The 23,246-nt window shown below is 42.8% G+C and overlaps 7 protein-coding genes across 7 annotated transcripts; 4 read left to right on the plus strand and 3 right to left on the minus strand.

Moving 5' to 3' along the window:
* Positions 1–81: 81 nt before the first annotated feature.
* Bfra_008224 (putative ribonuclease p protein subunit) lies at positions 82–597 on the plus strand (the record flags this gene model as incomplete). Its single annotated transcript, XM_037338587.1, has 1 exon — positions 82–597. One exon carries the CDS (start codon positions 82–84, stop codon positions 595–597), a length of 516 nt encoding a protein of 171 aa, XP_037191893.1.
* A 2,217-nt stretch (positions 598–2,814) lies between these two features.
* On the minus strand, positions 2,815–4,911 carry Bfra_008225 (putative amidase family protein; the record flags this gene model as incomplete). The annotated part of the gene is made up of 4 exons (XM_037338588.1): positions 2,815–3,769; positions 3,967–4,349; positions 4,399–4,513; positions 4,580–4,911. 4 exons carry the CDS (start codon positions 4,909–4,911, stop codon positions 2,815–2,817), a joined length of 1,785 nt encoding a protein of 594 aa, XP_037191894.1.
* An 881-nt stretch (positions 4,912–5,792) lies between these two features.
* Positions 5,793–6,927, plus strand: Bfra_008226 (putative duf92 domain-containing protein; the record flags this gene model as incomplete). Its single annotated transcript, XM_037338589.1, has 3 exons — positions 5,793–5,978; positions 6,029–6,110; positions 6,158–6,927. The coding sequence occupies 3 exons, from the start codon at positions 5,793–5,795 to the stop codon at positions 6,925–6,927; spliced, it is 1,038 nt and encodes a 345-aa protein (XP_037191895.1).
* Positions 6,928–7,231: 304 nt separating this feature from the next.
* Positions 7,232–11,080, minus strand: Bfra_008227 (putative patched family protein; the record flags this gene model as incomplete). The annotated part of the gene is made up of 3 exons (XM_037338590.1): positions 7,232–10,594; positions 10,683–11,015; positions 11,054–11,080. The coding sequence occupies 3 exons, from the start codon at positions 11,078–11,080 to the stop codon at positions 7,232–7,234; spliced, it is 3,723 nt and encodes a 1,240-aa protein (XP_037191896.1).
* A 2,137-nt stretch (positions 11,081–13,217) lies between these two features.
* Bfra_008228 (putative nacht and ankyrin domain protein) lies at positions 13,218–15,448 on the minus strand (the record flags this gene model as incomplete). The annotated part of the gene is made up of 2 exons (XM_037338591.1): positions 13,218–14,701; positions 14,746–15,448. 2 exons carry the CDS (start codon positions 15,446–15,448, stop codon positions 13,218–13,220), a joined length of 2,187 nt encoding a protein of 728 aa, XP_037191897.1.
* Positions 15,449–16,182: 734 nt separating this feature from the next.
* On the plus strand, positions 16,183–16,939 carry Bfra_008229 (uncharacterized protein; the record flags this gene model as incomplete). The annotated part of the gene is made up of 2 exons (XM_037338592.1): positions 16,183–16,211; positions 16,252–16,939. 2 exons carry the CDS (start codon positions 16,183–16,185, stop codon positions 16,937–16,939), a joined length of 717 nt encoding a protein of 238 aa, XP_037191898.1.
* Positions 16,940–19,695: 2,756 nt separating this feature from the next.
* Positions 19,696–22,757, plus strand: Bfra_008230 (putative endo beta- protein; the record flags this gene model as incomplete). The annotated part of the gene is made up of 3 exons (XM_037338593.1): positions 19,696–19,827; positions 19,965–20,872; positions 20,921–22,757. 3 exons carry the CDS (start codon positions 19,696–19,698, stop codon positions 22,755–22,757), a joined length of 2,877 nt encoding a protein of 958 aa, XP_037191899.1.
* Positions 22,758–23,246: the final 489 nt, after the last annotated feature.

Here is a 23,246-nt window from a genome sequence, read left to right on the forward strand (position 1 = left end):
AAAATTTGCCAAAGCAGTTTTGAGCTTTTCAGCATTCCTTTTGGCAACATATTCGATATCAAATTTGGGTTCTTAATCACAATGGCAAAGTCACAGGCTACTAAAGGAGTATCCAAAGTACCAAACAAAGTCTTGTACAGTAGAATGTCATATCTCTATCAAGCAGCAACATATCTGGTTGTACAAGACAAAGAAAGTCAAGAACAATCGGCCAAGGGAACCGCCCTAGACTCATCAATGGAGGATGTCATGAAGGATGAGTCAAAGGCTGTCGCAAATGTCACAGAGGGACCACATCAAGCTCTCTCCCGTAGATTAATCACCGATCTACGCTCAGTCTCATTGAAAGGATTAATGCGAATGTCTCCTGATATGAAGCATTCTATCTGTAAGAATTGTCAAACTTTGTTGCTGGAAGGGACCACATGTACTGCCAAAGTTGAAAACCAAAGCAAGGGGGGAAAGAAACCCTGGGCTGACGTCCTGGTTCGAAAGTGTCATACTTGTGGGCTGGAAAAAAGGTTCCCGCTGGCAACAGAGAGGCAACCAAGGAGACCAAAAAGATCCATCCAAGAAGCTAAATCCAGTGCAGTGTAAGCATGAACGCAAGGATTTAGCGGCTATCGAGAGCCCATCATCCAAAGAAGTCTCTCCTTCGAAAGCTTCATTGTTTGTACAGTTTTGGATGCTATGCTGAACGATAAATGCGTCATCATTCAACTCCTATGACTCGGCAACTTACAAGCTTGTCTTACACCATAGAGTCAGGACGATCATCCGTTTCGATGCGGTGATTATAGCTGTTACGGCGGAGGGTTCGTTTACGGCTTTAACACTGGAGTATATATCGATATTCGACAAGCGAGACTATTGTAAGCAGATGATATATTCCTCATTCATACCATTCAACTCTAACAGCGTAGTATTATGTAGCCATTCTAAAAATAGTTGTTGAAATACCGGAGCTGCAACTCTATGTAGAAAGCTTTTGATATTCGGTTTTTCTCTTTGAGGGGCCACATACTTTTGTCCACTCACCAAAGAAAGATACTTCACCTTCCGCAAATCCTCTTGTATTTAAGTTTGAGTATCGGACTCGAACCCCTTATTCACAAATGGTATTTCAAATTTTCGAAACGGTACGTTACGGAATCTAGCAATTACTATTCACGAGGGCACTCTTCTACTTGCAGCGAAATTTGGAAGCTTGCAAGGTCACTTCTCTCTTTACACCATTCTTCGTCATATTCGGTGCTGTTCAACCACTCTGTGAACTCTTCCAGGCTAGGTTCGAATACTAGTGCTGAGTTCAACAAAGGAAAGTTGCTCAATGCTGCCTTACATCGAACATCGACTTTCTTGAATTGAGAGGCAATCCCTATCGATGGCTCTGTTCTTCCGCAATTACTGTTGATATGAGCAAATATAGCGGAGGAATAGACCTTTGGCTACCTAGGTACTTCTATGTCGATGCAAGAAGATCTGAACGAGAATATAGTGGCGATCAATACGGCCGTACGTTTTGCAAGGGTGATTTTTTGGGATTGAGCTAGTCAATGGGGTATGATTGTTTGAGGTTTGGTCGAAGATTGGACTATGATTGTTCGAAATTAGGTTGAACAACAGGGGCCGAGTGGCGAAAGCAGAGAAATTGGATCACTTCAAAGGCCCAGGTAAGCTTAGGAAGCTTGGGAACTCGGCGGATCATGTAGTGAGAAGTTAATCGAGAGCATAAAATTTCATCTAGACATAACACTCTATGGCTATAAATTTATTCCATTGTCTGGTGAACTGCGTAGACATTTCAGTCAGAACCTACACGTAAATCTCGCAGGAGACCTATACTTCAGGATGACTGTCACTAGAATCTGAGATCACAGTTTAGTCGACAAGCACACAGTAGTATTGCTATCATAACAGTTTGAAATAATCCAACATTTCGGCTAACCCAGCCACTACTGCTTGACATTTCATATCAATGATACTACCATAATATCAAAAAAGCTTCCGGTGAATCCCACGAGATAGCTCATAATTCAAGATAGAATATTGAAACCCCAACATTTGGAAATCACCAGTCTCAAGAGTACACCAGCATATTTTCTGGAGTTCGAGATCGAATTGTCATTTCCCCAAAAATGTATCTAGGTGTTATGTTTCGGGATTGTACTGGATTTTGAAATGAAGATTAGGCTGTTTATCAATGTGAATAATCTACTGACTGTAGCGGATGGAATTATTAACTTCTGGATATTGGGTTAGTTCTGAAACTTCATATTTTTGATCCAGCCTGCTGATAAATTATAGGAATTATAGAAAGCACTTCAGAGTTCCGTCAGTTTGTTCTTATATCTTGACTCCCTCACACTCACTTTGGGTTAGTCACTCCAATCCATACCACCTTCACATTCCGCTTTACACACCCCTAGCGAACATTTTATATGCAAAATGTGATTATTTTGTTTACATCATCAGGTGAGTTCTGTGGTACACAATCCACCCCAAATATAAACTAAACTAAACTTCAACTCTCTATCAGACGCAAACACGTGCGCGCCACGAGTCCCCACCGGCTCGATAACCATAACTCGATATCTGGAAAAAAATAATAGTGTAAACTATCTTCGTCGTCTTGACTTCTAGATGATATCCTTCTGTAGTCTGTACATCTTTGGAAGGGAGTGATTTTCGAAATGCCGTTTGGCTTTCAAACCTTTTGAAAGTAAGGAAATGATGGAAGCTTAAAAGACTGGATTGAAGTCATAAATTCATTGTATAATCATTAACAGCTTGCATCTCAACTATCAATACCCTCTATATAATAGGAACATTTTTAGCTCTATAATCATACCACAACGGACTCGTTCTCTTTTGTTGAAAGCCCACTAAACTCTGCTGTAAATCCTCAATCGCACTCGCATACTTGACCAAACTTGCCTCGCTCCAAGCAGTCCCCATTAAAGCCAACCCAAATGGCATTCCGTCCACTGGGCTCACGCCTGCTGGTAAAGTAACCATTGGATACCCTGCTTGGGCCGCGATTTGATAAGTTTGACCCACATCGGGCGGTACCAATAATGCGGTGAGCTGAGTACCGTTGTTATAAAGGGCTGCATCTATTCCATCTTCACGGGTAGTGCGATGACAGAAATTGAGGGCTTCCCAATATGTTTCGTTCATGATACCGCTAGTAGCGAGAGAAGCTAAGAACCCATCTTGTCCAGATTTAAAGGCGGGATGAACGCCTGGAAGACCACCTTCGGATCCAACGTTGTCGATATTGTACTGGACAATATCTTCAACGGTGCGAATATCTGTATTGTTGAGATCTGCAAGATATTTTACAATGTCGTTGTAGAAGTCAACTGCTACATATGTGTACTCGGATTCGTTGGGATATCCACGAGTAGTACCATAGTCCCAGTCCCAACCATCTTGAGAAATAATGGTCTGCCAGTAAGGTAGTTCAGTGCCATTAATGATCGTAGCACCGGCGGCTTCTATCTCGGAAACAAGGTTGAGAAGTTGAGACTGTTGATCCGAATCGGCAAATTTCCAAAAGCTGAGCCAGGGCAGCCCAAAAATAGCACCCTGGAGAGCGGTCTTGTTGCTAAGATATTGAGAGTAGCCACCGGCTGGCGCATCTTGCGCAAGCGTGTAGTTGTCACGGGCGTCGGGACCATAAATTCCGTCAAGGCAATAGGTAGCATCTCGGACAGATTTAGCGAAGCATCCGACGGTGTCTTGATTATGAGATTCAGGAATGACACTAAGAAAACTGTCAATATAATACACGGCCATGAAGCTGTTGTACCAAGAGTATCAAATAGTCGGAACTACAGTCTGGCTCGAGGACGATCTGGTTACTTGAACATGTTCAACGTTCAAAATGGGCTCTCAAATCCAGAATCTCTCATTGCAGGACTGTAGAACTATCTAACAACCTTGATAGCAAAGAAAACTTACCCGTCGCGTGAAGTAAGACCAACAGTTGGTTTGAAACCGACGACACCATTTCGCTCGGCGGGATTGATTACGCTTCCATCGGTCTCAGTACCAAGTGCGAAAGTAATAAGATTTGCGCCAACAGCCGAAGCACTGCCCGATGAGCTTCCCCCGGGAGTAGTAGTTAGATTATATGGTGATCGACACTGTCCACCCCGGGCCGAATAACCTTCGGAATATGAGTTCGAGCGCATATCGGCCCATTCACTAAGAGTGCTATGTCCCATTAGAATGGCCCCAGATTCGCGAAGCCGTTTCACGACATGAGCATCACGAGGAACGATGGAACCAAGCAACATCCAAGAACCAGCAGTAGTTTCTAATTTGTCCTTGGTAGCAATATTCTGGCACCTGTCAGTAGGGCCACAAAAGAATCTGTTGCTTGAAACCTACATCTTTCACTAGAAATGGTATGCCATGTAATGGTCCGCGGATTTTACCTAATTTACGTTCATGGTCGAGCGCAGAAGCTATCTGGATGAATTCAGGATTGATTTGCATTACAGTTCTATCAACATTGTCAACCATCGGTGCATGGAGCATGGCGCTAGAAATTGATGCATATGTTACTCACCTGATATATTCGTCTGTTTGGTAAATCCTCTCCAAATAACACATAACGATTTGCACTGACGTCAATGTCCCATTTGACAAGGCTAATTGCAATTGGTCAATAGAAGCTTCCTCTAACTTAAATCCATTGCATAACGGCATGGGAAATTGACCACTGTCCGCTAGACTGCCATTTTGAAGAATAGGAAAGTCATATGGAGAAGGGTCCTCTAAGAGCTGGGTTTCAACAAAGTCGGTGGTATTAGAGACAGGCTTCGGGTACTTCGGACTTGGACTGCCAATTGTCGAGGCAATCAATGTAGTCGCTGTGACCAATGCTTTGATGAGCACCATGGTGCTAGCAAAATTGAGAGAGCAGAAGGAAATGCAAGAATAGAGAAAGCAAGACTTAGAGAAAGAAAAACATTATGTACTGACGACTATCAGCTATTCCGATAAGGGATGCGTATGCTCCCATTAAGAGGGGAAATATCACCCACCTTTGGAGTTGCAGATACACCTGCATATCTCCATCTCAGCACTCATGCAAGCCAAGACATGGGTAGCAGATCATTTCTGCTGGATATAACCATTAAATATTTATCATATATCCTCCACTCCATTACCGGTGAAGCGGTCGGATGTTGCCGATTCACTTTAGATAAAGAACGACGGTGTAAGTTCGTTGCTTATACTTTAAAAGCAAGAGTGGGAAGAAGATAAGAAATTGTGAAAGAGATTCGTTTGTAGAGAGCTTATGCCTTTGACAAATGGAAACTTGCACCTGGCCACCGGGAGACGGAAGTCACGTATCACGGAGAAACCTTTTCAGGTTACCGATCCCGTGTGTCCCATAACGTGTTTACTCGAGTTATGGATTCAACAAATTGGTTGTGATTGTATGGAGAAGGGACATTGACAAAAAAGGAAAAGGGTTTGTATGATAGAAAATGACAATCTCAAAATCTATCTACAATTGAATCTTATATTGATGCTGTTCTTACGGATTAGTAAGTCGTGTTGTCCGAAGATGTGTCAGCCAGCCTGATACTGATATATCATACCATGATGGCATTGTTGATTGGCTCCCCACGAATAGCCACAATATCAACATCGGACTCATTGTTCTTCACAATTTTGACATGCGACATTTCAAAGCAGCACCTTCCTGCCTACCACTCACTCACGTTCTTCCAATAGTCTTCAATAAGAATTGATATATAGTTTGAGTCACTATGAAGGCGGCTATCGCTATTCCGGTCACTCTGGCTATGGTATATAGAGCTGGATCGCACAAAAGTTTAACTCCAGCAGGTATTGTTGCAGCTGTTCTTACAGCTGCCGCACACGCTTTACATCCATGGAATTTGCCCTTTGCGCTTTTGATTATATTCTATCTCATTGGCACAAGAGTTACCAAGGTTCGTTACTTCTTTGTAACCTCATCCATCTGCCGTTCTGATGAGTATAGGTCAAACACGATGTAAAGGCTAAGCTAACAGTGCAATCTACCGGATCTGCTGGAGGTGAAGGAGCTCGTACTCATATGCAAGGTACGGAACTACTTCCTCTATTCCAATGCTAGAACTAACATATGTAGTTATTTCGAATTCTGCCGTTGCCTCCGTTCTTACTCTTATGCACGCATATCAACTGGACAAACGAGGAAACGAGCCAGAATCGTCCAACGACGCATGTTACACATGGGGTGGCGATCTTCTTGTAGTGGGAATAATAGCAAATTACGCAGCTGTTGCGGCGGATACCTTTAGCTCGGAACTTGGAATCCTATCCTCAGCCCATCCACGACTTATTACGTCCCCGACTCTGCGAAAAGTACCACCAGGAACAAACGGAGGTGTTACAGTTTGGGGTCTCATGGCAGGTCTGCTAGGTTCTCTCATTATAGTTACTGTTTCGATGGCTCTGGTGCCATTCTGTAGCCCTCAGGAATTTGCGGAAAATGGATGGTCCTTCTTGCAGCGACAACGATTTACCTATGCGTTAACCATATGGGGAGCTCTTGGCAGTGTGGTGGATAGCTTCTTAGGCGGATGGTTCCAAATGAGCGTTGTGGACACAAGGACTGGACGTATCGTTGAGGGACAAGGTGGGAAACGTGTACTGGTCGTTGCGGGTGATCCTGTTGGTCTGCACCAGGAAAAAACCACCCAGTCCGATGCTTCCAATACTCCACTTAAGTCCAGTCTCAAGCCTAGCCATCCAAGTCGAATCATTGAGAACGGATATTTGAACATCCTTGATAATAACGAGGTCAATTTTCTTATGGCATTGACTATGAGCTTGGGAGCTATGGGTATTGCAAGTTGGGTATGGAATGTCCCATTTTCAAGCATTTATATTTTTTAAGGGGCGGCGTGCCCACGGCTTATGATCACAATCAGCTCTTGTAATAATGTACGCATAGATTCTAGATAAATGATATTTATACATAATTTTTTTCAATACTTCATAGCAAGTTGTGGCAATAGAGGTATCCACAAGTGTGGTTTTGGTATTAGCATGCCTCTTAGTTGAGTTGACTATATAATAATGAAATGTACAAAAACAGTACGACCCACCATTCTCATTGAGGTATGCTTCTTGAAAAGAGAAGAAAACTAAAGGTATTTCAAGTCCCAGGATCGCTTCCAGGTACGATTCTGTACCGGCACTACTGAGCATCACCTTTCAACGTTATATTTTCAGCAACTACCTGCTCGCAAAAGATTTTTAAGGTTTCGATCTGTTTATCTCTCCTTTCCACTCGACCTGTCAAACTTTCTACGATGGCGCCTGCAGGTTCGAGTTCTCTGATACGTCTTCCACTTTCAGCCAGTTGAGCAACAAGGTACTGGATATGCAGAGCTGCATCTGTGGTAGGCCGACTCATGCGACTGGGCTGCCCTTCTTGAACTCCTTTGGCGGCTTGAACCGAGGCGGCAGAGGAAGCGCCGCTTGAAGCTGATCTTTGAGGTTTGATCTTTCCTGGTGGTTTTTGAGGGGCAGGAGGAGGAGGTGGTGGTGGCGCTTCTGCATCAGAATCAGGATCACTAAGTGGTAATGGTGGGAGCCCGAAGTGTGCACGGGGAGCTGGCAGGGGCGAGAGCTCACTGGAAGGTCCGGCTGCTCGATGGACTACTGGTCGTCGAGGGCTTTCAGGCTCAGAATCTATTGGAAAAAATGAAAACAGAGATTGCTGCTCGGGAGTTAGGTGATTGTAATCGAAATCACTAAAATCGATAGTATCCCAAATTTGTTGTTGTCTCGGCGATAGGATACCGACGTATAAATCAGGCCTATGTATACCACGACGTTTAGGTGCTGAAGCTCTTCTTGGTTTAGTCCCTGCCTTGGATTTTTTCGCTGCCCTCTTCTCTGCCTTCTTCGCTTTCTTTGCTTGCTTCTTGGCTTTCTTAGCTTTTTTCTTGGCTTTTTTTGCTTCTTCGTCATCATTATCTTTGGGGAGTTTCGGAGGAGCCCGAAAAGATGGTGGCACAGGTCCGAGTCCTAGAGCTTCTCTATACCCGCCCCTTCCCTTTGGGCAATCAGTCCCCTTCTCGCAATGCGCAATCCATTGTTTCACGAGATCTTTCTTCGAATCATCCCAATCCTTGGAATCTTTGACGGCATTGAAGCTTGCGAGAGCTTTAGGTGTATCACCGTCGTAATATACAGCAATAGCGGCCAAGTACGATACTTCCACAATCAACTTCTCATCACCGATTGCTTCAGCCTGAAGTCTAGCTTGATCCACTGCTGCCAACACTCTATCCATATCACCACTGACCTTACCGTTTAAGGCTCGCTGGAGAATCATGAAGCCCATCAACATATGAATAGTCTGAGCACTGGCATGTGCTTGTTGTTGGTTGAGTTGAGTCTTTTCCTTTTCTGCATCCGTGTTGGTTTCAGTAAGGTTCTTTCGTATCTTCTCAATTTCTTCCTTGAGCGCATCAACTTGTTTGGAAAGTGCGCTGTTTCGGTCTGTAAGTTCTTTGATCTTCTCAGCATGAACCCGCTCACGTTCAGCAGCGTCGGCAGGTGTTTCACCTCCACCCCCAGTATCGTCAATTGACTTCGCTGCCAGTTCGAGCTTAAGTTTATCCAAGGTTTCGTGAAGCTCCTTCTGCTCCGCTGTCATGTCACTGATTAGAGCATCACTCTGTTGCGTTATTGCTGTCAGCTCTTCAATTTGCTTCTCGTAGTCGTCAACTTGAGCCTTGAGTTCATCTTCCCGAATGCGCCATTCGTGTCCCTGATCTTGGTAATGACCAATCTTGATTCTCTTAGACTCCAATTCTTTCTGGCTTGGATGAACTTGTGCTTGTGGTCGCAGGCTCCTCAAACGAGAGATCTCGAACTGGAGTGCCCCGTTCTCTTGATTTAGATGACGAATCGTTTCGGCATCTTCCTTTTTCTTCTCATCTAAGCGATTGATCTCGTTTGTGGCTCTGCTTAACTTTCCCGTAATAGTTTGAATCATTGTGACACTTCCCGTATTTTCTTTCTTCAGTCGATTGATCTCATTCACAGCTCTCCTTGAATTTTGCGTAAAATTTTGAATATCTTTCGTAGCCTTCTCTAACTCTTGCTTCAGACGTTCAATCTCGCTCGCATTTGCTCCGTCGCCGAATTTTGTCTTTCGGACCTCTTCGAGCTCCTGCAATAACTTCTCTACGCGTTCTTGAACAACGGCGTATTCTTTTTGACTAGCTTCTAGCTTTCTTTGACTTGCTTCTAGCTGCCTCTTGAGTTCCTCTGAGTTTTCTGCACCTAGATTTTTTTGCATGTCTTCCAACTGTCTCTTAAGCTCCATATTCTCCTTAAGTATGGCCTGGTTCTGCATGGCCACTTCTCCATGGCTTGCACCCGGGGTCCCAATCCTAATTTTCAATGCCTGCTCTTCAATTGTCTTCTTCTGGGCCCCAATTTCTGACTCCTGTTGAGAAATTTTGGCATCTCGTTCTTTTACTCGTCTTTCTAGTGTCTTAATTTCTGCTTCCAAGATTACAAATTCCCGGCCTAGTGTTCCAGATGAGTCATTCACTGCTTTTGACAAGGTCTCTATAGTACCCTCAAGCGCAGTGATTTTCTCCTTAGATTGATTGACTTTCTCATTCAATTGATTAATTTCGGTTTGTTTCTGAACAACTTGAGCGCCAAGAGTTTGCCTGTCGAGTCTCAAAACGTGCTCTCTTTCGATTTGTCTTTTTTCTTCGTCCTCATATTGCTCGATCCGTTGTTTTAACGCGACAACATTGATTTCTAGATTATCTCTCTCCTTTCCTGCGTTCTCTTCTCTTATAGCTGCATCTAGGAATCTCACTTGTGAGCTCTCCAATCCCCGAACCTTTTCGTTCAAGCCTTGAATCACATCTTCCAATTTAGCTGCTTCCTTCTTGAGCTGTCTTTTCTCGTGCTCTAAACGCTTGATTATGGCTTGAAGTTCATCACCCCCGTGATATCCGGCCTCTTCCAAGTCATTTTTGTGTTTTTCGGCTTCCAAGTCATTCTCTAATTTCTTGATTTTCTCATCCTTTTCGAGAGCCTGTTTTTGCAGAATTTCCGCCCTCTTATCTTTGTATGTATCTCTGGCGGCAGCCTTTTCTCTTTCTTTTTTCTCGGCCTCTGCGCGTTTAGACAACGCATCGAGCTTTTGTTCGAGTGCCCGAATTTTGTTATCTCTATCATACAAAGCCTTTACATGTTTTTCAGCTTCCGCTTTTCTCTTCTTATCCTCCTTTTCTTTGTCCTCTTGATTCTTTTTGTCGCGCTTTTCTTGTGCGGCCTTATCAATTTTAGCCATAGCCTCGTTCCTTTCTTTTTCGAGTTTTGCATTACGGGTTTCCATCTCCAGATTTGCGACCTCCGACCGCCTTAATTGGTCTTGGAGCGCCATCAATTGAGCCACGTACTTGTCGCCTTCTTGTCCCTTGTTCTTAAGTTCAGCCTCGAGCTTTGCAGCCTTCTCTTCCCATTGCGCCAATGTCATTTCCCCGGGTGCTCTTTTATATGGCAATTTCATTTTTATTGCCTATTGATATAATCAGTACTGGTCTTACATCCATATTATACCGCGGTGCTCAGATATTGCTTGGAATAGAAATAACACATGAACTTACACCAGCCTCCATCAATTTCTTAACTTCATCAACTTGCTCTGCTGTGAATTTCCCCTTTTCCAAATCGGCTCTCATCATTCTCTCCGCCTCAGCCCAGCTCGCAAAGTATTCGGCCGTGGTTTCTTGTTCGGGTCTCTCAGCCAAGTTCGGCCCAGGTTGATTGACAGTGGCCGTACCTCGTATGGTCTCTGCTTTCTTCGTGGGCACTGCTTTATCGTTATCTTTGGATTCGGACGTTCCCTCATCTTTTTTATCTTCTCCCTCTGCGGACGGAATAGGCAACTCGAACCCCGGAGCCCACCGATCATCCTGAATCAAACCAATTAGATAGGTCTTTGGAGTTATGGATATGATTATGGGGTAATGCTTACGTCACCTGGTGGTGGCACCGCAGTCATTGTGACTAAGTTCAATAGCTACTTTCTTAAATTGGTACAGTAAGGCCAGCTAGGTTTCTCACGGGCCAATATATCTAAGCTTGTGGTTGATGTCGAGTATAGAAACATATCATGGATCTAAATCATGGATCACTATATAGAAAGCTCTTTATGGAAACTCGGTTCATTGTTTTTGACGCATCCGGCACATACAACTATTTTTTGTAGTCCCAATCACAAAGAGATTTCACTTGTTGTCAATTCGGTTGGAGTCGTATTGAAAGAAAACATGCTATAGCTTCTGAAGAAACAGAACAATAGGCGTAGAGCTCCTAATATACATCCGCTTCGAGCCTCGCTTGAGATCTTGTACTATTACATTCTCGGATCTCAATGTCGAACGAGTCTCAGCAATGCCCAGTAAACTGTTCACAATGAATTCATATCATAGGAGAACGATATTCTATGTAAAAATGGTATCATGTTTCCGCCCTAGCCACAATCTCACAACCCCACAACGAACATTACCTCTAGCCACCCTCAAGCACCCACTTTCCTCCCCCTCCTCTCCTCATCAATCTTCATCTGAGCCTCCCTCATCAACCCCTCCACCTTCCCACCCCATCCCCTAACATTAACCCCCTCACCAACACAACTCTCGCATCCTTCCACCTCTCCATCCCCATAAAACACAATCCTCGATACAAATAACATTTACTAATCTCATAGAAAAAATTCTGTTCTTCTGCAAGAAATGAAGCATTTTCCACGTGACTCAAAGCTCTTTCGTACTCGGAGGTTGCGAGGAGTGCACAGCATCGGATGAGTTCGGTGTTGATATATCCTTTGAAGATTCGGTTGTTTATTCTGAGTGATTCTCTGGCACGTTGAGCAGCTGCGGAATCTTGATGGTGGCGAGATGGTATGGAGCCTCGAGTTGTTCCTGGGAGTTGTGGGATAGGATATTCTTTGCTGGGAAGCTTTGATTTCGCGTTGGGTGGCTCCATTGGATTTCTGGGAAGAGTTAGAGTGGAAGGTGAATAGTGATCATGACTCTGGGATTGATGCAGGTTTTAATTAACCTTCGTGAGGCTCATATCAACAATTTTGATGATACAAACCACCCAGCGCACAGAAGTATAACGTACCTAAACCATCGATCTATCCACAAAAGCCTTATGCGCCAATTACCTTCCACTCTTACTCAGGACCCTCTCTGTGTCCTCAAGCTCTAACAAAGAAGCCGGCGAAGAGTACAAAAGCTTTGCAATTTCGAACTAGTCAGCTGAAATCTCCGGCTTTGACTTTCTCAATCAATCGTCGCGCGTATTATCCTCTAGCACAGTTCCTATTCCAAAGAAGTTTTGATAAACCTTGAGTTTGATAATGAAAAGTATTATCTTGTCGTACTTTGCTGGGAATCTATCACATGTGTAGTCAAAGAATGGAGAATCTTGGCTGAGACATATAATGGCGAACAAAGAAAAGCGAGATGAAGTGCTACCGCCAGAAATGCAGTGGTGTAACTGAGATAAAGAGCTGAAGGTGAGTTGCTTCGATCTTGTCTGAGATATCTTGTCTGAGATGAAAGAAGTTTATGGAAGGATTCTGGGATATTGAGGATAACTGATGTGGAAAGGTGAACTTTTCTTGGTGGTACACTGATACAGTCTAAATAATGGAGTCTAGTCAACTTGCCAGCTTCTTTGCTGTCGAATTTAATTGATACATTATATTCTTATACCATTCACCTTTGCACATTTGAGATGCTTGATCTGAAGTGGGTGAGGTCAAGAAATAATAATAAAGTCCTTGTTCAGTTGTTTCAATTGTCTACCTAGGTATAAACCTAGTAGGCCTCTATGCACTAAACAAGTCCCATTATGCCACCACTCACTTTAACATTGCTACGGGTATCACAAATGAAGTCAACAGTGATGTTTTACTAACATCTAATAAGAATATACAAAGAGTTTCGATTCGCGAGTAATGATCTGTCATATATATGCAGGTATCAATTTGAGACACAGAGCCCGACAGACCTAGCAGCATTGCTAAATCGCACTTTACCTGCGGGACATAGGCAGTCATGATATATAAGTTCTTAGTCACGAGCATAAATTGACAAGAGAATATCCATTTCAATTACCATAGAAATCTAATCTTCCCCGGGGTCAATGGCGCCAGCTTGAATGAGCATATCCACGATCGGTTGGCATCTCCCCTTCCTAGCTTCTCGGATTGCAATTTCAGGATTACTATTGCGCCCCCAAGAGTATTCCGATGAACGAACAGCCGAAGCATTGACATCAACACCGAAGGCGATCAACTGTTTGACCATATACTCATTGCCATGTCTTACAGCTTCCTGTAAAGGTGTACCGCACTTTCTGTTAGCCCGCACTTTGGCATCGGCTCCAGCAAGTAGTAGCATATCCACAATAATTTGATCTCCGATTTTTGCAGCCTCCTGAATTGCCAACCCAGGGTTAGGGTCCCAGTATTCTCCTGGGGTTTCTGGAGCGTTGACATCAGCACCAAGTTGAATCAACTGTGTAATTGTTGCTTCATCTCCTTTCTTGACAGCCTCTTGAAGTGCTGTACCAGAACGATTATTAGCCGGAGCATTGATCTCTGTTCCCATTTTGATTAATAAGTTAATTATTACTTTATTTCCTTTCTTAACAGCCTCTTGAAGTACTGTTCCAGAATAACCTTTAGCTGGAGTGTTGACCTTTGCTCCCTTTTCGATTAACAAGTCAATTATTGCTTTGTCTCCTTTCTTAACAGCCTCTTGAAGTGCTGTACTAGAAAAATAATTAGTAGAAGCATTAATCTCTGCTCCCTTTTCGATCAACAAATCAACTATTGCTTTGTCTCCTTTTTTAACAGCCTCTTGAAGTGCTGTATCAGAACGATCATTAGCCGGAGCGTTGACCTCCGCTCCCTTTTCGATTAACAAGTCAATTATTGCTTTGTCTCCTTTCTTAACAGCCTCTTGAAGTGCTGTACCAGAAAAATAATCAGCAGAAGCATTAATCTCTGCTCCCTTTTCGATCAACAAATCAACTATTGCTTTGTCTCCTTTTTTAATAGCCTCTTGAAGTGCTGTATTAGAATGATCATTAGCCGGAGCGTTGACCTTCGCTCCCTTTTCGATTAACAAGTCAATTATTACTTTGTCTCCTTTTTTAATAGCCTCTTGAAGTGCTGTACCAACACAAGAATGGACGGAAGCATTGGGGTTGGCGCCAGCTTCAAGTAATAATGCAACGAGCCCTTTATCTGCTCTTGTAGCTCTTTGTAGCGCTGTACCTAGCATAGTAGGAGTGTTCACATCAGCCCCTGCATGGATTAATATAGTGGCGATTTTTATGTTGTGACAACCAATAGCTTCACATAGAGGTGTAGTGTGAGTGTTGCGAGACCGGCGATTCGGGTTTGCCCCTTTCTCAATCAAAAACTCAACGGCATCACTATGTCCGCATTTAGCCGCTCGGAGAAGCGGGCTCTGGGTGAACATATCAGCTTCATAGCCATCAACGGGAACTCCCTCCTCAACCAATAATTTCATGATAGGTATGTTATTTTGACCAGCAGCAAGCCGAAGCGCGCGAAAAGTGTCAGGTACAAATAGTCGATCTTTTTTTCGAGGATCAAGACGGCAAGCTGATATTCCCCCATACTTGCAGCCTTCTGTAGGGCATAGGCCAAGTGTTTCCGGTCGATGTCTAAGTGTTGAACTAGAATAATCTCCGCTATAGCACGGTGTCCATTTTCAATTGCCAATTTGATGTACTTTTTCAGACCAACGGTCTTGACCCAATCATGATACTCATCAGATGTTGATTGTGTGATGATTGTCCGTTCACTCGGAGTAGAACCCATTGGCGAGTCATCACTTAAACTGAGCTGCGACTGAATTTCAAGCATTTCTTGTACGAGATCTCGATGCCCATTGCGGCACGCGTCGCACAATGGGTCTTCACCATTGTTGTTTCTATCATGTAGATTCAATCCCGCAGCTATGAGTTCTCGGAAGATATGGAAATTTCCACCTCTGGCAGCGTCATGAAGTGCAGATCTTCCAGCGGTGTCCTTCGCATTATGCTCGATGTTCGTGTCGAGAAGGAGCTTGAGTATGTCCAAATGGCCATTGAAGGCGGCTACATGCAGTGCGGTTTTGCCAGAATCAGTTGTCGCCATAACATTTCCCCCTCCGTGCAGCAGCAACTTGAGCGAAATAATGTTCCCATCTTGCACGAGCCTCAGAATAGTGAGACTTTTTTCAGATTCCTTCCTATTTTCAACCGCTTCATCGTAAGCATCTCGTAAGATAGTGGTATTGCAAGTGTCTTCTTCGTCAGTGGTAACTACTTTCGAATGCATTTTTTTCATATGCCTCATCAGATTGTCTTTCCGTGCCGATCCTTTGAATTCACATTCAGGCCACTTGCACATGTATCGTGGATCCACACTTCCATGCTTGGCTTCATGGCGTCGTAGATCGCTGCGCAAAGCAAAACCGCTTTGGCATGTAACACACTTGTATGGTCGTATGTGAGTGTTCCGATGACGACTAGAGCTCATAATTAGCTACATTAAGCTCTTACTATAGAGAAGATGGAGACTATGAAAAGTTTACTTCAAAGACCCTTTAGTAGGCAGGGCTTTTGGACAGAATTCGCACCCATACGTGCCTGGAGCCCGAAAACTGGCGGTGCTAGTTGTCATCATAACATCATCGAATACGCAAATTATGTAGGACCTGATTTCTAGTTCAACAGTTAAATATAGTAGAAAGAAATAATGAAAGAAGCGCGAAGCTAAGAGCATGCGATCGGGCTGAATGTATCAATTCTGAGATTTGAAAACTACAGGGACTGTATGCACGAAATCGGTGTATGGAAGATGAGTCTGTAGCGTGGTAAATCTTGCTTTCCTACCCATAAATTACTTATAGGAAGATGTTCCCCTCTCTAAATTTTTGAATTTCGTCAAGTATTCGACCAATCAAATCTCGGAATTCTAGTGTAGCGTGTTCTGCTCGCCTCATCATACCGCCCTACATCGCCCCATTACTTCATTGGCCGCCCAAAATCTATCTGCAGTGCTACGCAATTATGTCGACCACGACTAACAAGGAGCAGCCGTGAGTTTTTTTTTTCGAACTAACGCAAGTATGCCTCCAGATACCTTCGTTGGGAGCTCAATTTGGAAACTTTTTTGGATCACTCCCCTGCAACTTTTCCCTTCACGCATCCAAACGACAATGTGTTGTACGACAATGTCGAAACACTCGACATTTTTAATTGGAACGACGATGTGAGAGCCGACCAGACAGCATTACTTCCAACTGAGTTCAACCACTCAAATGTTCCGAATTGGAATTATAATTCAACAGGCGACATAGCAACCGCTTCCTTGGATCCGTTCATGAACTTCCAAAATTTCACATCATTTGAGCCAAACACGTTCTCCTCAAGTGACGATAGGTATTTTCAGGGTCTTTGCGATGGAATCGATATGGGCATCGATTTTCACGGCCAAGAAATGAATTTCTTCGCGTCAGCACCGAAGACAACTACGGAACAACAAGACTTTATTTCCGGAGAGGCTGATACCAACACTACTCTTATTGGGCAACAAGCTACGCCTCCAGCTCCCCTCATTGGGTCCTTCGCGAATAATATCGCCCCCGCCCCTCGTTTTGCTTGCAACTTCATTGGTTGTGGTAAGACGTTTGGACGCCAAAGTGACTGCAATCGTCACATGAAGAAGCATGAAGCTCCAGAGTACTCTTGCCACGCACCCGGATGTGGCAGGGAATTTTATCGTCGTGACAAGATGATGGATCACGCTCGACGAGTTCATCAATAGCAGTGGTGACTCAGCAGGATCCTTTTCCATGGAGTCAAAGCCACAGATATGATCCGCATAGCGAGATACTGGAGGGTTTTCAATTTATTGCATGTTCATTTCATTGATTTGGCATTGTGTTCGGTCTGGATTAATTGTCGAGAAGGTTGAATTTTCTAGAGAGAGCGACTGACGGGGGGTCGCAACGTTTATTTCATTTCATTCCTTTCATACTTTTTGATTCGAGGAGGATGTTTCGCATAGTCAGCCGTTCTCGTCACTGTTTTTAAGTCCCATGATCTCTCTTTAGTTATTAGCTATCAACATCCACTATTTATCTCAATATTCAGACCCTCTTCGTTGATAGAACATATTTCATTAAATTCTAAATAATATCTTGATCTTTTTTATAGTAATGTTGTAGCTTATTAATAATCGAATTTTTTTTGGCTAATTAGGGATTAAAGGGAATGTTTATTTTCTCGAGAGTCTAAGAGTTTTTGATTGCATTTTTGATGAGGAATTGAATCTGTTAGATGAAAGTATTTCAACAATATACTTTATCCTTTCAATTATTATTTATTGAAAAACTAATTAGAGTATTTGAAAAAGCTTAATTAGTATTATTATATAAATCTGTATCAAATTGATTGGATTTGTAGTAGTAATATAAAAAAAGATATAAGATTTTTTTTGAAATTAGATAAATTATTTTCAATTATTTCAGAATATCTTTATTAATAATAAAAATAGTATCAATCGAATCATTTTATTGAATTGAATATTTTGTAAGTCTTTTCAATTATATTAATAGTATTAGGATTATATTATCAATAAAAACATTATTAATAATGATATTATTAAATTTCTGATACTAAATGTCTTAAGTTTAAAGTATTTAGATTTCAAATAAAGATTGAATTTTAGGGCTAAGAATATTCAATCTTTTTGAAATCAATAATAATCTTTATTATTTAAGATTCTATTTATATGAGGAGAATAAGATAGATAATAGGATTTTTGGAATATATATATATTTAATTAGAATAGTAATAGTAGTTGATTTTGAAAAAAATAGGTATTTATTTTATTGAAATATTGGTTTTCGAAAATCTATATTTTCAATATATATATATATAATTGAATAGAATTATAATAATAAAAATTAAATCAAAATAATAAGAAAAGCTATTTATATAATATAAATCTGTAATAGAATTCTATAATAATTGTATGATTTGATATTATTAATTGAAAAATCAAAAAATAACAAATTATTGGTTTTTATACCTAATTAGGAACCAAATTGTTTCAGATCCTACAGTAATAAACCTTCAAGAAGCCCCTACCTCGAAATCAAGACACTAAATTATGTAATCACTGTGTGGTCTGAGGATGAGATAATCCACTATCAAAACTAATCTTCAAATGCTCACGTGACATATATCTGTCTTCCCCTTAATGTTTGTTCAGCGCTAAAGCATCACTTGTAACCTGAAATTGAACATGAACATGCAGCACACTTGATAGTATATGTTTTAATGAGGTTCATTGAATTTCCCATCACACCACGTGACTATCGGAGCGGAAGATTATTTCCAACCGAGCTTCTTGGACCCTCCAGCACGACCACCAAGAATCCGAGCAAGCTACCGAAGTTTCATGTAATATGAGCCCAAAGTTTTGATCATTCCACCAACATCGGGCGACCAATCACAGAATGACGACACATTTTGTGGCTGAGAGGGTTTCCAGCATGGTATGACATGCACAAGTGAGTTCGTAGTGAGCAGGGCAAGTAGGGCAAGTAGGGCGTCAAATCACGAGCAGGATGTGAACCAATACTATTGATGACTCGCGCAGGCATCACAATTATCACAAACATCGCTGGCAATTCAATTGCCTCTCCAGAACCAGAGAATGCGAATGGATTCTTTTGCTAAAAATAACTCGAAGGTTCATCTCATAGGTGCATCTCATCTCTTCTTCATGTTGGTAGGGCGGTAGGTATTCGAGATCAAGAGCGTCAAGAAATATCTCAAACATTCGTCCAATCAGCACGACACACCAAAGGCGCGTACCATTCTTAGGATGAATTTCCACTTCCACACCCTGCACTCCCTGTTGAATAGTCGCGGACAGTAAAAAATCTCCACTATACCAAAAATCAGGGGCAACAGGGGGGCTTCATATCAAGTAATTCCGAGATCATTTCTACGAATCGATATTCAATGTTTTTCGATAAAGACACTAGGACAAGGTCTCCAAAGCTCCACATTTCTAATATATTCACAACAATTTTCATCTCCACGTAACCAATTCATCCAGAACACCCGGCGTTATGTCCAGATATGCTCAGAAAGAGGGACTCTACCCTTGATCCGTTCTTAGAATCTAAGATAAAGTGATCTCGAATCTTTAATCCCAGTCATTTTGGGTTGTTTCATCGTATCATATCGGGTTTAGGGACTATTGACCTCCACTTTAGAACAGGCCCTCATATAAGGAAAATGGCTTCAACGTCTCGAAATGTCTTTTTGAGCCCCTCAGTCATCAAAGTTGGTACTGAATGGGTTGTGGCTTTGCGAAAAAGTAACTCGTAGTACCTTGTTCAAAAGGTTGTTGTCGCCCACAACAATACATTCTTTTCTCATTTATTGCTTAAGACGTACTCTCATCATTCTTTCTGAGAGAAAGTCAATCATCTTCTTTTCAATTCCTCGACGTTGTTACGTCTAGTCACTCATTATTTTTCTTCTTCATTTAATTCCTTAATTATGATTCAGCGAATCGTTTCCACTGCCACTTTGGCGCTTGCTTTCATTGGTGAAGTTTCCGCGACGAACAAGTATACGTTAGTCGATGATTATGCAGGAACCAATTTTTTTGATATGTTCGATTTTTATACGGTATGTACAGTATCCCGTCGATGATTAGATGGAAGTAAAGAGATGGGGTGACAATTGGAAAGGCTTGTTATCGGACGAATCATACATGTTGAAACGGAATTATTGGGAAACGAATTTGTCTGATATATTGAAAATAGGGAGCCGACCCAACAACCGGATTCGTTTCATATACCTCTAAAGAAGTAGCCGAAAATGCAAACAGCGAGCTTGGTGTAGCCTTGACAAAGGTCGAAAATGGACAAGCTTATATGGGTGTCGACTACGTCAATGTGGTCACCACTGGCCGGCCCAGTGTTAGGATACAAAGTAAAGAGACCTATACTCATGGCTTGATTATTGCCGACCTTGCGCATATGCCGGCCAGTATTTGCGGTACCTGGCCAGCGTTCTGGACCGTCAATGCTACTAATTACCCACAATATGGAGAGATAGATATTCTTGAAAACATCAACGAGAAGACTGTCAGCTTGCAAACACTTCATACCGAAGAAGGATGCTATATTTCTGGCAACCAATATTCAACTCAATTAAAAGATAACGTCACAACATATAACTGCGATGATTCTGCTACCTCAAGCATATTTGGAGCCCAAGATGCTACCTCTGCATGCTCTGGTACTAACTCCGATCCAAATTCTTACGGAACGACATTCAACAGCAACGGGGGTGGTGTATATGCTATGCAATGGACTAGTGATGTTATCAGAATGTGGAACTTTGGACCTGATGCGATTCCAGCCGATATAACTGCTGGTACACCAGATCCATCCACCTGGGATCTTCCTGCTTTTACTACTGAAGGAGGAGTTTGTAACATTGATGGGTTATTTGCCAACCACAAGATCATTTTCGATACAACATTCTGTGGAGGATACGCTGGGCAAACTGGATTCTGGCAAGAAACAACTTGTTATGATGCAGAAAAATATCCTACTTGTGATAGTTATGTTGGAGCAAACCCAGAAGCATACAAGGAAGCTTATTGGCTCATCAACAGTGTTAAGGTTTATCAAAATGACACCTTGGCCGCTACTAGCGCTGCTGCGTAAGTATTCAAAAACCCGGAGAAGTAGTGTATGCTAATCATGAATAGTGCTTCGTCTACATCAGCCGCTATCGTTGCTTCTTCGACTAAAATCTCAACTACTGCTAGCCCAATAATTAGCTCGACTGCTCGAGCTGAATCTCTTTTGGGCGTCGCGACTTCCGAAGCCGCATCGATTGTCTCCGTTGTCGCCTCTAGTTCATTAACCTCTGCAGCATGTGTCTCCACAGGTGCCCTCCTTTCTGGCCAAACCGCTTGCCCGGTATCTTCCGTAGAGGCATCTTCTACCCCAAGCATCATTGCTTCAGTATCATCTGTGGCTACAATTATTCCCACAACTCCGATAGAGGCATCCTCCACAGCCAGTATCATTGCATCAGTATCTCCCGTTCAAGAATCCTCCGCTGCTAGCATTGTACCTTCAGCATCTTCTATTGAGCAATCCTCAGTCGCCGGCGTTCTTACCACTACTTCAGTTCCATACCCCCACACTACCTCTACCATTTATGGAACAAACACACGCACTGACGAGCTTGGATCTGTTGTAACCGAAACTGTTATTCTTTCGACTACTATTTGCCCAATCACTGCTGCCGAGGGAGAAGCCACTCCTTCACCATCCAGCGCAAATATCGATTCGACCACAACTATTCAAAGTACCATCACAAGCGTTAAATCTGCCGCTACAATCTACAGCACTGTTACACTTCCAGGTGAAGTTTCCTCTGCTATCATTGTAGCCACTAGCGGAATTGCACAAACAACTGTCCCAGCTCCTCAACCTTCATCTACCGAGATCGCTGTGGCCAGCAGTCCTATTATTAGTTCGACTTCTGTTTTGGGAGTTGCCGTTAGCAGTCCAGTTGTAGAAAACACTAGCAGTGCTGTTGTTGTTCTTCAAACAGCTACCGTCATCCCAGAAGCTTACACAACTCAAGTATCTGGAGCCGCATATGCTTGGAGCACTGTCACTACCGAGGGAACCAGCACTGTTGTTCCTGTTGGTTCAAGCCCAAGTGTTCCAGTATCTGCTGAGAGTGATAGTTCAGTACCAACTGCTTCAGCTGGAGCTAGCTCTGGTGAGACCACCAGCGTATCTTCCCCAGCATGCGTACCCTCTGGTGGTGCTCTTTTATCTGGCCAAACCGCTTGCCCAGAAACACCCGCTGCCTCGACTAGTGCTCTCTCAGGTGAGGTTACTAGCAGTGTTTCTTCAGTCGTTATTCCTACCCCAGCTATATCTTCTGCCGCCTCTAGTGTCTCGCTCTCTGGAGAGACTACTAGTGTATCTTCTGCCGCATGTGTCGCTTCCGGGGCTCTTCTTTCCGGTGAAACAGCCTGCCCAGAAACTCCAGTCAAGGCTGTTAGCTCCAGTGCGGCCACTTCCGCTCAACTATCCACTACATCAGTAACCAACAGTCCAATTCCAAGTGACGCCTCAGTCGTCCTCTCCACCGCAACCGTGGTCCCCATGCAATCTGCCCCAGCTCCAGCCGCTGCATCTGTCGAAGGCATTAGCACACCTCAATCATCCAGCGTAGTCGCCCAAGCTGGAACCACCAGCCCAATAATCTTTACTCCAACCTACGCAACCACCTCCTTCATCACAAAACCTACATCTGCATCCGCCAACGCTACCTCTACCCAAACTATTACCTCAAGCAGTGTATCGATAACCGGTACTGGTATCCTTATTGACACCTCTACACTTGGAAGCACCGAAACTTTCACATTCGCCATGCCAAGCGCCTATAGCGCGACTGGAACAAGCGATGCTAGTGCTGTCACTGCTTATCCATATTTGGACTCTGGAGTTTCAAAGGTCAGTGTTCGGGGAAGTATTATGGCAGCTATGGGGGTCATGGCTTTGTTATTGGTGGTTTAGATTTTTGAGTCTGAGATTCTTTGATACCTATGGGGATGATGTGGTTTGGTGTAATTTTGGCGGGCATTTTGTATATAATTTGAGATAAATATCTAGATACAGAGATGGAGTGTATTTTTATATAGGACAATGAGAAGAAATCTCTTGTTATTTGGTTACTTTTTGACTTGACTTGGTTTGATTCTCAGGCTTTGACAATCATGACATGTTGGCATAACTCTAGGTAAGTACCTAATCGAAGTTGCTTCGAAACTTCGATTATTGCTCTTTCTCAATTTCAATAATAAGCCCTCAATGTCCTCCTCCGACATAAGCAACAGACCAATACCCCAATCCCAAAAAACAATCTCTCATCAATCTCTCATCTCAACCTAAACACCCAAAAATAAAAATAAAAACAAAACTACCTCATCCCTCACCCATCCATCTCCTATCCATCCAGCACAACAAACATCAATGTCAAAAAAAAAGTCTCACTCCAAAACAACC

This window comes from Botrytis fragariae (assembly GCF_013461495.1).
Source record: "Botrytis fragariae strain BVB16 chromosome Unknown tig00000061, whole genome shotgun sequence".
NCBI classification, from domain to species: Eukaryota; Fungi; Ascomycota; class Leotiomycetes; order Helotiales; family Sclerotiniaceae; genus Botrytis; species Botrytis fragariae.